Raw genomic sequence first — 15,000 nt, forward strand, 5'->3', positions numbered from 1 at the left:
AATTCAAACCAGCTAATTAGCTAACAGCTAATAACTGACATAAACCATGCCAAACTCCTAGTATGGTGAAGGGTATTGTGTTGATGTGGGGTTATTTCAATTCCAAAGGCCAAGGGGATTTTATCAGGGTGCATAGTGTCCTGGATCCATGAAATAACTGGTCTTTGAAAATAAAAATAAAAATCCTCTATGGGAATTTAACATGGGCGTTCCAATACTTATGACCCCCTATAATTTAAGGAAAACATTTATTTATTTACAAAACATTATTCATTCACAAAGAAAATTGATGTCCTTAACTCATTCACTGCCATTGACGTCTTTAAACGTCAATTTAGACACATACGTTGACTGCCATTGACGTCTATAGACGTCAATTGCCTTTTTCAATGGGGAGGGCTCCTGGGTGGGCTTGGGAACGATCTGGCAGAGTTTCAGGCTTGTAAACAGACTGTACTAGCGATCCGAACCGCTAGATGACAGCAGTGCCATTTGGATGATTAGTATCTGCCTAGTGCACATGCAGAGACAGCATGCAGCATGCAACAAGCAAAGACACTGAAGACCGACCACAGTGGATCTAGTTTGCACGGGAATAAATATGCTTACTTCTTACATCAAGGACGGAAAACACGTGAACGGTATGATCCATTTACATTGGATATTGCTATATAGACTAACAACAACTTTGCTAGTGCTAGCTTGCTAAGTCTACCGTCCTGTTCAGAGTCTATAGCGACCATCAGAGTCCCTAGCAACCTTGAGGAGACTGACGAGATAACAGTGAAATCGTGGTTGACATACTCCTGAATCGCTAACGTTAAAAAGTTGATTTTCACAAAAAGATCGTTTTCTCCATGTTTTGGTCAAAAACAGGTGTTTTTATCAAAACTAACCCATGTTCTACTGACGATTACTAAAGAACGGAAAACGTTTTTTCCTGGTGAAAGAAGAGAGTCTACTCTTTCATTTGATACCTTCGGTGTTTACATAGTCATAAAGCTCACCGTTCGGTGGATCTTGGAAAAACAGTCAAAATGCTGTAAAACGTCTGGCAGTATGGAGCGCTCTGCACTGAAAATCGCTGGCAGCCAATGAGTTAAAGGCTGAATATTTCCTCGTTGTTTCATTTAAGGCATTAAGATCAATTTCCAAAAGATGATTTTTTATTTAACTTTAAGCATGTGTTCCAATACTTTTGGAGGGCACTGTACATCTAAATTTCTGTTTGACTTCTGAAATTCGTTCCAACAGCCCTAGTGTGTGTGTGTGTGTGTGTGTGTGTGTAACTGTGTTTGTGTTTTGCAGGAGCACGTTTAGTGAGTGTGGTGTGTGTTTGTGTAACTGTGTGTGTTTTGCAGGAGCACGTTTAGTGAGTGTGGTGTGTGTTTGTGTAACTGTGTGTGTGTGTGTGTTTTGCAGGAGAACGTTTAGTGAGTGTGGAGTGTGTTTGTGTAACTCTGTCTGTGTGTGTGTGTTTTGTAGGAGCACGTTTGGTGAGTGTGGTGTGTGTTTGTGTAACTGTGTGTTTTGCAGGAGCACGTTTAGTGAGTGTGGTGTGTGTTTGTCAGTGTTGTAGTACTCGAGTCCAGGACTCGGACTCGAGTCCGAGTCATTAGCTAAATTTAGAGACTCGTGACTTGACTTGGACTCGAGCACTGAATGACTCGGACTTGGACTCGGACTCGGACATTCAAAGCATTCAGACTCGAAAATTGAGATGAAGACTCGACTTTGCCCATGAGTTTTGTGTTTACAGTTTGCTTACCATTCATTCTTGCAGACGCCCCTGTATGAAAGTTCATAGCATCCGCCATTAGGACTTTTTTAGTTTTTAGTTTAAAACCTTATAGGCTATGCTTACTCTAGTGCGGAACTTGGACGCGACTTGACCAAAAAGTACTCCACTTGAATCAATAGTGACTCGACTCGGACTTGACTCGGATGAGTAGTGGACTCGACTTGGACTCGACTCGAAAAAAAAATTAATGACTTGGACTTGACTCGGACTTGGACACTGAAGACTCAAACCTGGACTCGGACTCGAGGCATAGTGACTTGACTACAACACTGGTGTTTGTGTAACTGTGTGTGTGTTTTGCAGGAGCACGTTTAGTGAGTGTGGTGTGTGTGTGTGTGTGTGTAACTGTGTGTGTGTGTCTTGCAGGAGCACGTTTAGTGAGTGTGGTGTGTGTTTGTGTAACCGTGTGTGTGTTTTGCAGGAGCACGTTTAGCGAGTGTGGTGTGTGTGTAACTGTGTGTGTGTGTGTGTGTGTGTGTGTGTTTTGCAGGAGCACGTTTAGTGAGTGTGGTGTGTGTGTGTGTGTGTAACTGCGTGTGTGTGTTTTGCAGGAGCACGTTTAGTGAGTGTGGTGTGTGTGTGTGTGTGTAACTGCGTGTGTGTGTTTTGCAGGAGCACGTTTAGTGAGTGTGTGTGTGTGTGTGTGTAACTGTGTGTGTGTGTGTGTGTGTTCTGCAGGAGCACGTTTAGTGAGTGTGGTGTGTGTGTGTAACTGTGTGTGTGTGTGTGTGTTTTGCAGGAGCACGTTTAGTGAGTTGTGTGTGTGTGTGTGTGTGTAACTGTGTGTGTGTGTAACTGTGTGTGTGTGTGTGTGTGTTTTGCAGGAGCACGTTTAGTGAGTTGTGTGTGTGTGTGTGTAACTGTGTGTGTGTGTGTGTGTAACTGTGTGTGTGTGTGTGTGTGTTTTGCAGGAGCACGTTTAGTGAGTTGTGTGTGTGTGTGTGTAACTGTGTGTGTGTGTGTGTGTAACTGTGTGTGTGTGTGTGTGTAACTGTGTGTGTGTTTTGCAGGAGCACGTTTAGTGAGTTTGCGGCGCGGCACGCTAGGGACGGGCGCTTCAAGGCCGTGTGTGTGTGTGTGTGTGTAACTGTGTGTGTGTGTGTTGCAGGAGCACGTTTAGTGAGTGTGGTGTGTGTGTGTGTAACTGTGTGTGTGTGTGTTGCAGGAGCACGTTTAGTGAGTGTGGTGTGTGTGTGTGTGTGTTGCAGGAGCACGTTTAGTGAGTGTGGTGTGTGTGTGTGTGTGTAATTGTGTGTGTGTGTGTGTGTGTGTGTGTTGCAGGAGCACGTTTAGTGAGTGTGGTGTGTGTGTGTGTGTGTAATTGTGTGTGTGTGTGTGTGTGTGTTGCAGGAGCACGTTTAGTGAGTGTGGTGTGTGTGTGTGTGTGTGCGCGTGTAACTGTGTGTGTGTGTGTTGCAGGAGCACGTTTAGTGAGTGTGGTGTGTGTGTGTGTGTGTTGCAGGAGCACGTTTAGTGAGTGTGGTGTGTGTGTGTGTGTGTGTGTAACTGTGTGTGTGTGTTGCAGGAGCACGTTTAGTGAGTGTGGTGTGTGTGTGTGTGTAACTGTGTGTGTGTGTGTGTTGCAGGAGCACGTTTAGTGAGTGTGGTGTGTGTGTGTGTGTAACTGTGTGTGTGTGTGTTGCAGGAGCACGTTTAGTGAGTGTGGTGTGTGTGTGTGTGTGTGTAACTGTGTGTGTGTGTGTTGCAGGAGCACGTTTAGTGAGTGTGGTGTGTGTGTGTGTGTGTGTGTGTGTTGCAGGAGCACGTTTAGTGAGTTGTGTGTGTGTGTGTAACTGTGTGTGTGTGTGTGTGTGTTGCAGGAGCACGTTTAGTGAGTGTGGTGTGTGTGTGTGTCTTGCAGGAGCACGTTTAGTGAGTGTGGTGTGTGTGTGTGTGTTGCAGGAGCACGTTTAGTGAGTGTGGTGTGTGTGTGTGTAACTGTGTGTGTGTGTGTGTTGCAGGAGCACGTTTAGTGAGTTTGCGGCGCGGCACGCTAGGGACGGGCGCTTTAAGGCCGTGGAGAAGATGAAGGAGCGAGAGGCGCTCTACACGGAGCACATGGCCGCCCTGCGCAAGGACAAGGACGGCAGCAGGAGCCGCCAGGACAAGGTGAGGCAGCCACGTCCAACCCACCTCTACATGACCTCTGTATGACCTCTACATGACATCCAACCGACCTCTACATGACTTCTGTATGACCTCTACATGACATCCAACCGACCTCTACATGACTTCTGTATGACCTCTACATGACATTCAATTGACCTCTAAATGACTTCTGTATGACCTCTACATGACATCCAACCGACCTCAACATGACTTCTATATGACCTCTACATGACATCCAACCGACCTCTACATGACTTCTGTATGACCTCTACATGACATTCAATTGACCTCTAAATGACTTCTGTATGACCTCTACATGACATCCAACCGACCTCAACATGACTTCTATATGACCTCTACATGACATTCAACCGACTTCTACTACATGACTTCTATATGACCTCTACATGACATCCAACCGACCTCTACATGAGACGGCGACATTCAACCGACCTCTACATGACATTCAACCGACCTCTACATGACATCCAACCGACCTATACATGACTGCTGTATGACCTCTACAGGTGCTTTGGAAGTGTATACTTGACCTCTACACGACCCCCACATGACCTGTGCACATTCTCAAAGTTGAACTTGTTCACTTAACTAAAGGGAGACACACACTCACACACACACACACACACACACACACACCAGAGATGGGGACTCGAGTCTGAGGAGTCGCAGTTAAGTCGCTAAAAACAGTGACTTCAGACTTGACTCGGACTCGACTAAAAAGACTTCCGACTTGACTCGTCATATAGTGATTGCTTTTTTCAGACATCGCATTTCTCACGCAGCAAAAAATACTATGTGAATTCGCACAATTACTTGAAGAAGTGCAGGCATGAGAGAGAATTTCTCGCAGGGTTCAGAACCATTCACCAGCCAATCAAACGACAAATAGTCACCCCACGTCCAATCAAAAAATAGCATTCGTTGTATCCGGGTAAATTTCCGAGGCGATACCCTCCCTGCAACCTGTGCAAGCAAAATTAGTGCTGTCAAGTTGAAAGTGATATAGCCAGATGGGATGAATGCGGTAATATCATCAATTTGTTCATTTTGATTTTAGATTTTCTGAACGATGTTACTAGCCTGACCAAAATGATAACGAGAACAGGCTGATAAGACTACCACTGTCATTGTGCATATCTGCCTCCATCTTCACATTCTTTGCGGTTGAATATCTCAGGAACGTTTATCAAAATAATATGAAAATAAACAGCAGACATTACCGAATACAGAGATGTCAAGCATTCTGCTGTACAATAAGCTGTTCGCGAGTGGTCCGGTTTTTATATTAGGCTACAGGACATCTCTACAAGGTGTTCAGTCTGCAATTCGATTGTAAGCAACACAAGATAATGAACTTGCTGTCCTTATCAAAGAATAAATAGTTGGTCTCGGCATGAAGCACAAATCAACTGTGCTTTTGGATAGGCTACATGCAGTGATGGGCAAGCTACTTAGAATAGAATAGAATAGAATATATACTTTTTTGATCCCGTGAGGGAAATTCAGTTCTCTGCATTTAACCCAATTTAACCGAATTAGTGAACACACAGCACACAGTGAACACACAGTGAGGTGAATCACACAACCCAGAGCAGTGAGCTGCCTGCCCAACCAGCGGCGCTCGGGGAGCAGTGAGGGGTTAGGTGCCTTGCTCAAGGACACTTCAGCCATGGTGGACTGGTCGGGGATCGAACCGGCAACCCTCTGTTTACAAGCCCGAAGCCCTAACCAGTACACCATGGCTGACCCGTGAAAATGTAGTTCCCAGCCACTCCATATTAAATGAAGCTAACTACACAAAAACTATAGACAAAATGTAGTCAGCTTAGATACATACATTTCACAAAAGTAGTTTGCTGCATCAGAAGCTACTTAGTAATTTAGGCCTATAAAACAATGAACATACTAATAAAGTGAACCAGCTTCATGACAAGGCAGTGGTATGGCAATGACCTACCCAACATAACTCATGCATTCTAAAAAGCCTACTTCACATTCTAAAAGCCTACTTCGTTGGTGGGTGGGTTTGGATGAGCAATATAAAACTAATACAAACAATTCGACAGCCTAGCCTATTTCATAGACATTGGTTAACAAAACCACACAGTAGACTACCACCAACATCTTTGCAAGCACAATTCTGTTGCTTCATCTCTTGCATGGAAAATGAGTTTGTCTTTCAAGTTTATACAGAATATAGCCTAAATGATTGATGTATGGCCAGAATATAGCCTAAATGATTGATGTATGGCCAGAATATAGCCTAAATGATTGATGTGTGGCCAGAATATAGCCTAAATGATTGATGTGTGGCCAGAATATAGCCTAAATGATTGATGTATGGCCAGAATATAGCCTAAATGATCGACGTGCGGCCAGAATATAGCCTAAATGATCGACGTGCGGCCAGAATATAGCCTAAATGATCGACGTGCGGCCAGAATATAGCCTAAATGATCGACGTGCGGCCAGAATATAGCCTAAATGATCGACGTGCGGCCAGAATATAGCCTAAATGATCGACGTGCGGCCAGAATATAGCCTAAATGATTGCTGTATGGGTGGCCAGAAGAAAGCATTACTGTGAGCGCCACAAATGCTCTGGAAAATGTAGCTTCTGTAAAATCTTTTTACAGAATGTGTCTAGTGTTAGGCCGACGCACCTTTTTCGCCCAATGGTTAGTTACAATACTCAAGTGAATAAAGCAATTCATAGTCTAATGAATAAAATATTTATGTCACCTAGTACATATATTCTTGTACATTGATGAACCATGGAATATCCCACCATCACAATTTGTATATTGTATACGGTGTGCAATAGCCTACAATACAGCGCTAGGGACAGATCAGATGGAGAGAGACTTGAGACTTGACTTGAACTTCACCCTCAAAGACTTGAGACTTGACTTGAACTTGTGACAAAAGACTTGAGAACATCTCTGACACACACACACACACACACACACACACACACACACACACACACACAGGTCAGCATAATAAAGGGAGTTTCAGCTCAGTTTCATTTGGCAGAATGAGGGAGACTTCACATCTGGAGGATAACCTGCTGTAAAGTGTGTGTGTGTGTGTGTGGTAAAAGGTCACCATCAAACATTCATAATGGTGAAATGTCAGGTGGATGAATTAGTGAGAGACACCAGGGGAGCCTTTAGCAGTCTCACACACAAACACGCGCACACACACACATACACACACACAGGGGGCCAGGATATACTCCAGATATATACCACTGAACGCTAACTGAAAGTGTGTGTGTGTGTAGGTGCGGCAGGAGTTCTTTGCGCTGTGTGAGGAGGTGTGTGTGTGTGTGTGTGTGTGTGTGTGTGTGTGTGTGTAGGTGCGGCAGGAGCTCTTTGCGCTGTGTGAAGAGGTGTGTGTAGAGGTCGGTCAGCGCTGGAGTAAGCTCTGTGTGTGTGTGTGTGTGTGTGTAGGTGCGGCAGGAGTTCTTTGCGCTGTGTGAGGAGGTGTGTGTGGAGGTTGGGCAGCGCTGGAGTAAGCTCTGTGTGTGTGTGTGTGTGTGTGTGTAGGTGCGGCAGGAGTTCTTTGCGCTGTGTGAGGAGGTGTGTGTGGAGGTTGGGCAGCGCTGGAGTAAGCTGAAGGAGAAGCTGGAGGAGGATCCGCGCTGCAGAGCCGTCGAGCCACACGCACGAGAGGACCTCTTCAAGGCATACACAGAGCAGCTGGCCAAGGTGTGTGTGTGTGTGTGTGTGTGTGTGTGTGTGTGTGTGTGTGTGTGTGTGTGTGCTCAAAATATGTTTCTGCGCTCAATATTGCTCCACTCTGCGCTCATAAATGTGGCACAAATGTAAGGCCATATGTGTGTGTGTGTCTGTACCCGTGTGTGTGTGTGTGTGTGTGTGTGTGTGTGTGTGTGTGTGTGTGTGTGTCTGTACCCGTGTGTGTGTGTGTGTCTGTGTCTGTGTGTGTGTGTGTGTGTGTGTGTGTGTGTGTGTGTCTGTACCCGTGTGTGTGTGTGTGTGTCTGTACCCATGTGTGTGTGTGTGTGTGTGTGTCTGTACCCGTGTGTGTGTGTGTCTGTACCCGTGTGTGTGTGTGTGTGTGTGTCTGTACCCGTGTGTGTGTGTGTGTGTGTGTGTGTGTGTGTGTAGAAGCCGTCGTCGGAGGCGGCGCGGGCAGCGCGGGCGGAGGCCAGTCTGAGGGAGCGCGAGAGGGAAGTGCAGAAGGCCCGCAGCCAGCAGAGCCGTGAGATCAGCAGAGAGAGAGAGCAGCACAAGAGAGAAGAGGCCATCCAGTGCTTTAGAGCCCTCATGTCTGATATGGTGAGATACACACACACACACACACACACACACACACACACACACACACACACACACACACACAGATCAGCCGAGAGAGAGAGCAGCACAAGAGAGAAGAGGCCATCCAGTGCTTTAGAGCCCTCATGTCTGATATGGTGAGATACACACACACACACACACACACACACACAGATCAGCCGAGAGAGAGAGCAGCACAAGAGAGAAGAGGCCATCCAGTGCTTTAGAGCCCTCATGTCTGATATGGTGAGATACACACACACACACACACACACACACACACACACAGATCAGCAGAGAGAGAGAGCAGCACAAGAGAGAAGAGGCCATCCAGTGCTTCAGAGCCCTCATGTCTGATATGGTGAGACACACACACACACACACACACACACACACACACACACACACACACACACACACACACAGATCAGCCGAGAGAGAGAGCAGCACAAGAGAGAAGAGGCCATCCAGTGCTTTAGAGCCCTCATGTCTGATATGGTGAGACACACACACACACACACACACACACACACACACACACACACACACACACACACACACACACACACACACACACACACAGATCGGCACAGAGAGAGGAGGCCATCCAGTGCTTCAGAGCCCTCATGTCTGATATGGTGAGACACACACACACACACACACACACACACACACACACACACACACACACACACACACACACACACACACACACACACAGATCGGCACAGAGAGAGGAGGCCATCCAGTGCTTCAGAGCCCTCATGTCTGATATGGTGAGAGACACACACACACACACACACACACACACACACACACACACAGATCAGCAGAGAGAGAGCAGCAAAAGAGTGTAGACCATCAAGCTCTTAAAGAATTCCTGACTGTGTGTGTGTGTGTGTGTGTGTGTGTGCAGGTGCGCACGCCGGACGCGTCGTGGTCGGATACGAGGCGTGCGCTGCGGAAGGACCACCGCTGGGACTCGTCGTCGGTGCTGGAGCGCGAGGAGCGCGAGCGGCTCTTTAACGAGCACGTGGAGGCGCTCGCCAAGAAGAAGAAGGAGCTCTTCAGACAGCTGCTGGATGACACGCAAACCGTACGCATCTCCCTACACACACACACACACCGCACGCATCTCCCTACACACACACACACACACACACACCGTACGTACCACTGGCTGTGTTGGTGTTGGTAAGATACATATGATGGTTGCTATGCCAAAAAAAAGTGGTTGCTTTGCTGGTTACTAAGGTAATCATGTTGGTCGCTAGGTTGACATTGTAGTGGTGGTTGCTAGGTTGTTTCTATGGTAAATCAAATGATTGCTAGGGTGTTGCTAGGGTACTTATGATGGTTACTATGCAAAATAAAGCAGTTGCTATGGTAGTTGCAAAGGTAATCATATTGGTTGCTATGGTGGTTGCTAGGTTGACGTTATAGTGGCGGTTGCTAGATTGTTGCTAGGGTGTTGTTGGGGTACATTTGGTAGTTCCAATGCAAAATAAAGCGGTTGCTATAGTGGTAGCTAAGGTAATCATGTTGGTTGCTAGGTGGACATTATAGTGGCTGTTGCTAGGATAATTCAGATGGTTGCTAGGTTATTGCTAGGGAACATATGCAATGCACAATATGTTAGGGATAACGGCAGACGAGGTGACTTGTTCAATGGAAATAATGGCTAGGTGGAGGTTTAGAACTCCAGGAACGTGCGAAGCACATTGGAGCTGCTTTAAAGGTAGCCTGTTATACGATGTTAATGGCCACCCCATCAGCCAATCAGAGAAGAGAATCCCATTGTTAAAGGGATATTCCGCCATTTTTGGAAATACGCTCATTTTCCACCTCCCCTCGAGCAAAACAATCGATATTTACCTTGTTCCCGTTCATCCAGCCATTCTGTGAGTCTGGCGATACAACTTTTAGCTTCAGCCTAGCATAGATCATTGAATCGGATTAGACCATTAGCTTCTCGCCTGCTAGCTTCATGTTTAAAAGTGACTAAGATTTCTGGTAATTTTCCTATTTAACACGTGTCTCCTCTCAAGTTAGAAAGTGCAATAAGACCAACTGAAAATGAAACCTGGCGTTTTTCTAGGCTGATTTGACATGGAACTACACTCTCTTCTGGCGTAATAATCAAGGCAACTTGCAAACGTACCATAGGCGCAGTGATATCGTACGCAGCATCTGAAAATAGTCCCCATAGACAACAAGCAGTAGTAGTGCCAGTAGCTGCAAGTTGCCTTGATTATTACGCCAGATGAGAGTGTAGTTCCATGTCAAATCAGCCTAGAAAAACGCCAGGTTTCATTTTCAGTTGGTCTTATTGCACTTTCTAACTTGAGAGGAGACACGTTTTAAATGGGAAAATTACCAGAAATCTTAGTCACTTTTAAACATGAAGCTAGCAGGCGAGAAGCTAATGGTCTAATCCGATTCAATGATCTATGCTAGGCTGAAGCTAAAAGTTGTATCGCCAGACTCACAGAATGGCTGGATGAACGGGAACAAGGTAAATATCGATTGTTTTGCTCGAGGGGAGGTGGAAAATGAGCGTATTTCCAAAAATGGCGGAATATCCCTTTAAAGGAATAGTTCGGAATTTTGGACATAGGACCTCATTTCCAACTTAGTCGGGGTGATATAGGTCGGTGAAGACCATTTTCAGTGAATTTCTGCCCTTCCTTGAGTTGCAGCGTTCATCTCGTGCTAATCTGGTGCCGAGATAACGCAAGTCAACGGTAACATCCAGCCTGCCACTGAAAACACTCCACTGAACACCAAAAACAAATAAATTATAACGTCAGACTATCGATGCACATGCCTGTGTTGATAGAACAATGTTAGAAATAAAACTAACCTTGCATCGCATTGCAATAGCCTACTTTGTTCCCTGTATGGCAGTGGCGGATTGATATTGAGAAAGTAGTCCCTCAAAATGCAATAAATCATTGAGTTGCAAGGTTAGTTTTATTTCTAAAATTATTCTATCAACACGGGCATGTATATCGATAGTCTGACGTTTTAATTGACTTGTCTCGGGTGTGCTGTGGAGTGAGTAAGACTGTTTTGGATGTTACCGTTGAAATGCGTTAGCTCAGAACCAGCGTTAGCAAAGGGGAATGCTGCAACTGAAGGAAGGGGTTAAAACACGATAAAAACTGTCTCCACCGACCTATATCACCTCGGCGAAGTTGGAAATGAGGTCCTATGTCCAAAATTCCGAACTATTCCTTTAAGGGAGATAAAGTTGCTGTGATGGTTATTAGGGTAATCATAATGGTTGCTAGGTTGTCGTTGTGGAAGTGGTTGATAGGTCATTGCTAGGGTACTTTAGGTGGTTGCTAGGCTTTTAGGTTAGTTGTGGTGGTTGCGAGGTTAATGGCATTGGTTGCTTTAGTGGTTGCCACGTTGTCGAAGTAGTTTCTATGTGGTTGCTTGGATGATCAGGTCAGTTGCTATGTTTGTTGTTAGGTCTTGAATTTGATAGTGGTTGCTATGCTGTTGCTAGGGTACTTGAGGTTGTTTCTAGGTTGCTGCTAGGGTATCCATTAGAGAATGTCTAATAAGGGGAGAACTGCCACTGTCGTTATACCTCCGTTTTTTAAATGGTTGCAGTTCCACGCTGGTTCCATTAGAGGCGCTCACATTTGGAGTGCAGAATGCATGGAGGTCTATGGAGCTATACCCCTCAAAATCCACTTTTCTTAGAATATAATTTTTTGTCAATTCATTTGAATGTTGTTTTCGAAAGGGGATGCAAAGAAATGAGTCATTGCGTGGTGTTTGATTTTTTAGAGTCACTAATTTGCTTTAAAAAGTCTTTTGAAATGAAAATGACGTCATACACTCAAGCTTCATTAGCAGAATGCTAGCGTGGTATGGGCAACAACAACTCAACCTGTAAGAAATCAGAAGGACACAAGTACTCGTTCATTCAACTTTTGACCTATAACCTATGTTGAACTTGCAAAAACTACAATCAAATCTGAGATTTCTCAACGACAGTTGGGTGAAAGAGACAAATTTAGCCATCTAGCTACATAGACTCCCATTCATTCTGCACTCAGGCGATCGCCCCCAGTGGAACTCTGGTGGAACTGCAACCAAAAGTCGTTACAATAGGACTTAATAGCGAGTGGCAATGCTCTCCGTAGACGGGCTCTGGTATCACACACACACACACGTACACACACACCCATATTAATTCATATCTGTAGTGAGGACTTTGATCTTGAGGCAGTTTTGGGCAGAGGAAGCAGCTCAACAGGATCTGTAGTTTTATGAGAGCCAGATTATGCTTAAAGCCTGAGACACGTTTACATGGATAGTCTGTCTACATGGGGTACGTTATATGGATAGTCTGTCTACATGGGGTACGTTATATGGATAGTCTGTCTACATGGGGTACGTTATATGGATAGTCTGTCTACATGGGGTACGTTTACATCAGGGGTCGGCAATTAAGTTTGGCCTCGGGCCAGATATTTTCCAAGCCATTACATGGCGGGCCACAAGTCCACAACCAAAACAATGGCTAATTTAATTAATAAATTAATATCGGAGGAGGGGTGATAATACAAAATGTAGGCGCTCTTGATGACAGAGCAGAGAGATTCAAGCAGGCTGATGTAGGTTAAATTTGTCGACTGGTCATTGGGGGCGCTATTATATGCCTGTGTGTTTAAAAAAAACACCACAAAAACATTTCTACGTGTTGCTGTTAGCTGTCAAAAAATGGCACTATCAAGCGAAAACAGGATCTTTAATGATGAATGGACAGAGAACTATGCCTTAATCCTCCCTAGTTTTATCAATGCAAAGCCCTCATGCCTGATCTGTAACGAGGGTGTCTCTGCATGCAAAGAGTACAATATTAGACGGCACCACGAAACTAAGCATGCTAATTTCAAGGTTGCGTTCCTAAATAACACGCACGCTATGTTTGAAACTCGTGTTTTACTTTTCACAGTTGTATGTGCGTAAATTGCCTGTTTGATGTCAGGCCTGTAAAAGAAGTCGTGTTTTAATTATCACCATAAGCCTATGTCCGTTGTTTGAATGACAACTTGTGTTTAAGGGACTAGTTTGGAATTTCAGAACCAGCGCTGTCCTGACTTCATTGTTTTTGCATGTTGTGCGTTCGCTGCACCTCGCTGCGTGCTTCTTCACTCGTATCCAGATGAAACAAATAGCTATAAGCATTTAGATTGATTGAAATTCTTCTGAAATTGAAATTACGCTTCAAAATAGAGCATTTTTGAGACTGGCAGTCCGATTTTTAAAAGTGTGTGTGTTTTTTTTTTTTTTTTCATTCTCTGGTTCAAATGATCTCACGGGCCAGATGTTTTTTGCTTGCGGGCCGCATCTGGCCCGCGGGCCGCCTATTGCCGACCCCTGGTTTACATGGATAGTCTGTCTACATGGATAGTCTGTCTACATGGGGTACGTTATATGGATAGTCTGTCTACATGGGGTACGTTACATGGATAGTCTGTCTACATGGGGTACGTTATATGGATAGTCTGTCTACATGGGGTACGTTATATTTCCATCAGGTGCTTTCAAGCGCTTTAGAACATTTGATCGGAACAGCCTGTTGCTGTATACATGCTGTTTACATGTTCATGCACTGTAACAATGATTAAGTATAATCCATATTGGTGTGCGTGTGTGTCTGTGTGTGTGTGTGCGTGCGTGCGTGCGTGTGTGTGTGTGTGTGTGCGTGCGTGCGTGTGTGTGTGTAGATCACTCTGACCACCTCATGGAAGGAAGTGAAGAAACTGATAAAGGAGGATCCCCGCTGCATCAAGTTCTCCAGCAGTGACCGGGTGAGATGCTCACACACACACACACACACACACACACACACACACACACTGTTGCAGGAGTTTGAAGACTACATCAGAGATAAATGGAAACAATTCATCACGCTAAAAGGCTTCAAGTCCATCACAGCAGCAGTTAACCACGGTGTCCCCCAGGGGTCTGTCCTCGGCCCAATTCTCTTCACCATCTACATGCTCCCCCTTGGACAGATAATCCGTCAACATGGACTCAGCTTTCACTGCTATGCGGACGGCACCCAGTTGTACATCAGCACAAAACCCTCTTCCCAGCTTCCACCCCTGCAACTCAACAACTGCCTGCAGGAAATTAAAAACTGGATGACCTCTAACCTCCTAAAACTAAACAGCAGCAAAACAGAGCTCATGGTGGTGGCTCCAGCACCACTGCTTAAGAAGGTTGGAGATCTTGCCCTGGTCATAGATGGCTGTTCCACCTCCATATCACCAGAGGCGCGGAATCTGGGTGTTATCATCGACCCCACCCTCTCATTCTGGTCTCACATCAAGAACATCACCAAATCTGCCTTCTTCCACCTGCGCAACATCTCAAGACTCCGGCCATCACTATCCGACTCAGTTACTGAGACTCTCATCCACTCATTCATCACCTCCCGCCTGGACTACTGTAATGGTGTTCTGTCTGGGCTGCCTAGTAAGGCCCTGGACAGATTGCAGTATGTCCAGAACTCAGCTGCCAGGGTGCTAACTCACACCAAGCCCTGGCAGCACATCACCCCCATACTCAAGAAACTCCACTGGCTCCCTGTCAAAGCACGCATCACATACAAAATCCTCCTCCTCACGTACAAATCACTACACTCACTGGCACCCAAGTACATTACTGATCTCCTCCACCCCTACTCCCAATCACGGTCCCTGCGCTCCACAGGCAAGGATCTACTCACCATTCCCC

General features: G+C 45.5%; 1 protein-coding gene across 2 annotated transcripts in view; it reads left to right on the forward strand.

The window, feature by feature from the left end:
- The window catches only part of LOC134095719 (transcription elongation regulator 1-like), a 42,313-nt gene that overhangs the window by 24,137 nt on the left and 3,176 nt on the right, over positions 1–15,000 (forward strand). For both annotated transcript variants that reach the window (XM_062549388.1, XM_062549389.1), the window contains exons 14-18: positions 3,763–3,910; positions 7,483–7,644; positions 8,065–8,235; positions 9,152–9,331; positions 13,986–14,069. In XM_062549388.1, coding sequence (XP_062405372.1) covers positions 3,763–3,910; positions 7,483–7,644; positions 8,065–8,235; positions 9,152–9,331; positions 13,986–14,069 — 745 coding nt within the window. The remainder of the gene's footprint in view (positions 1–3,762; positions 3,911–7,482; positions 7,645–8,064; positions 8,236–9,151; positions 9,332–13,985; positions 14,070–15,000) is intronic.

This window comes from Sardina pilchardus, chromosome 11 (assembly GCF_963854185.1).
Source record: "Sardina pilchardus chromosome 11, fSarPil1.1, whole genome shotgun sequence".
NCBI lineage: Eukaryota > Metazoa > Chordata > Actinopteri > Clupeiformes > Clupeidae > Sardina > Sardina pilchardus.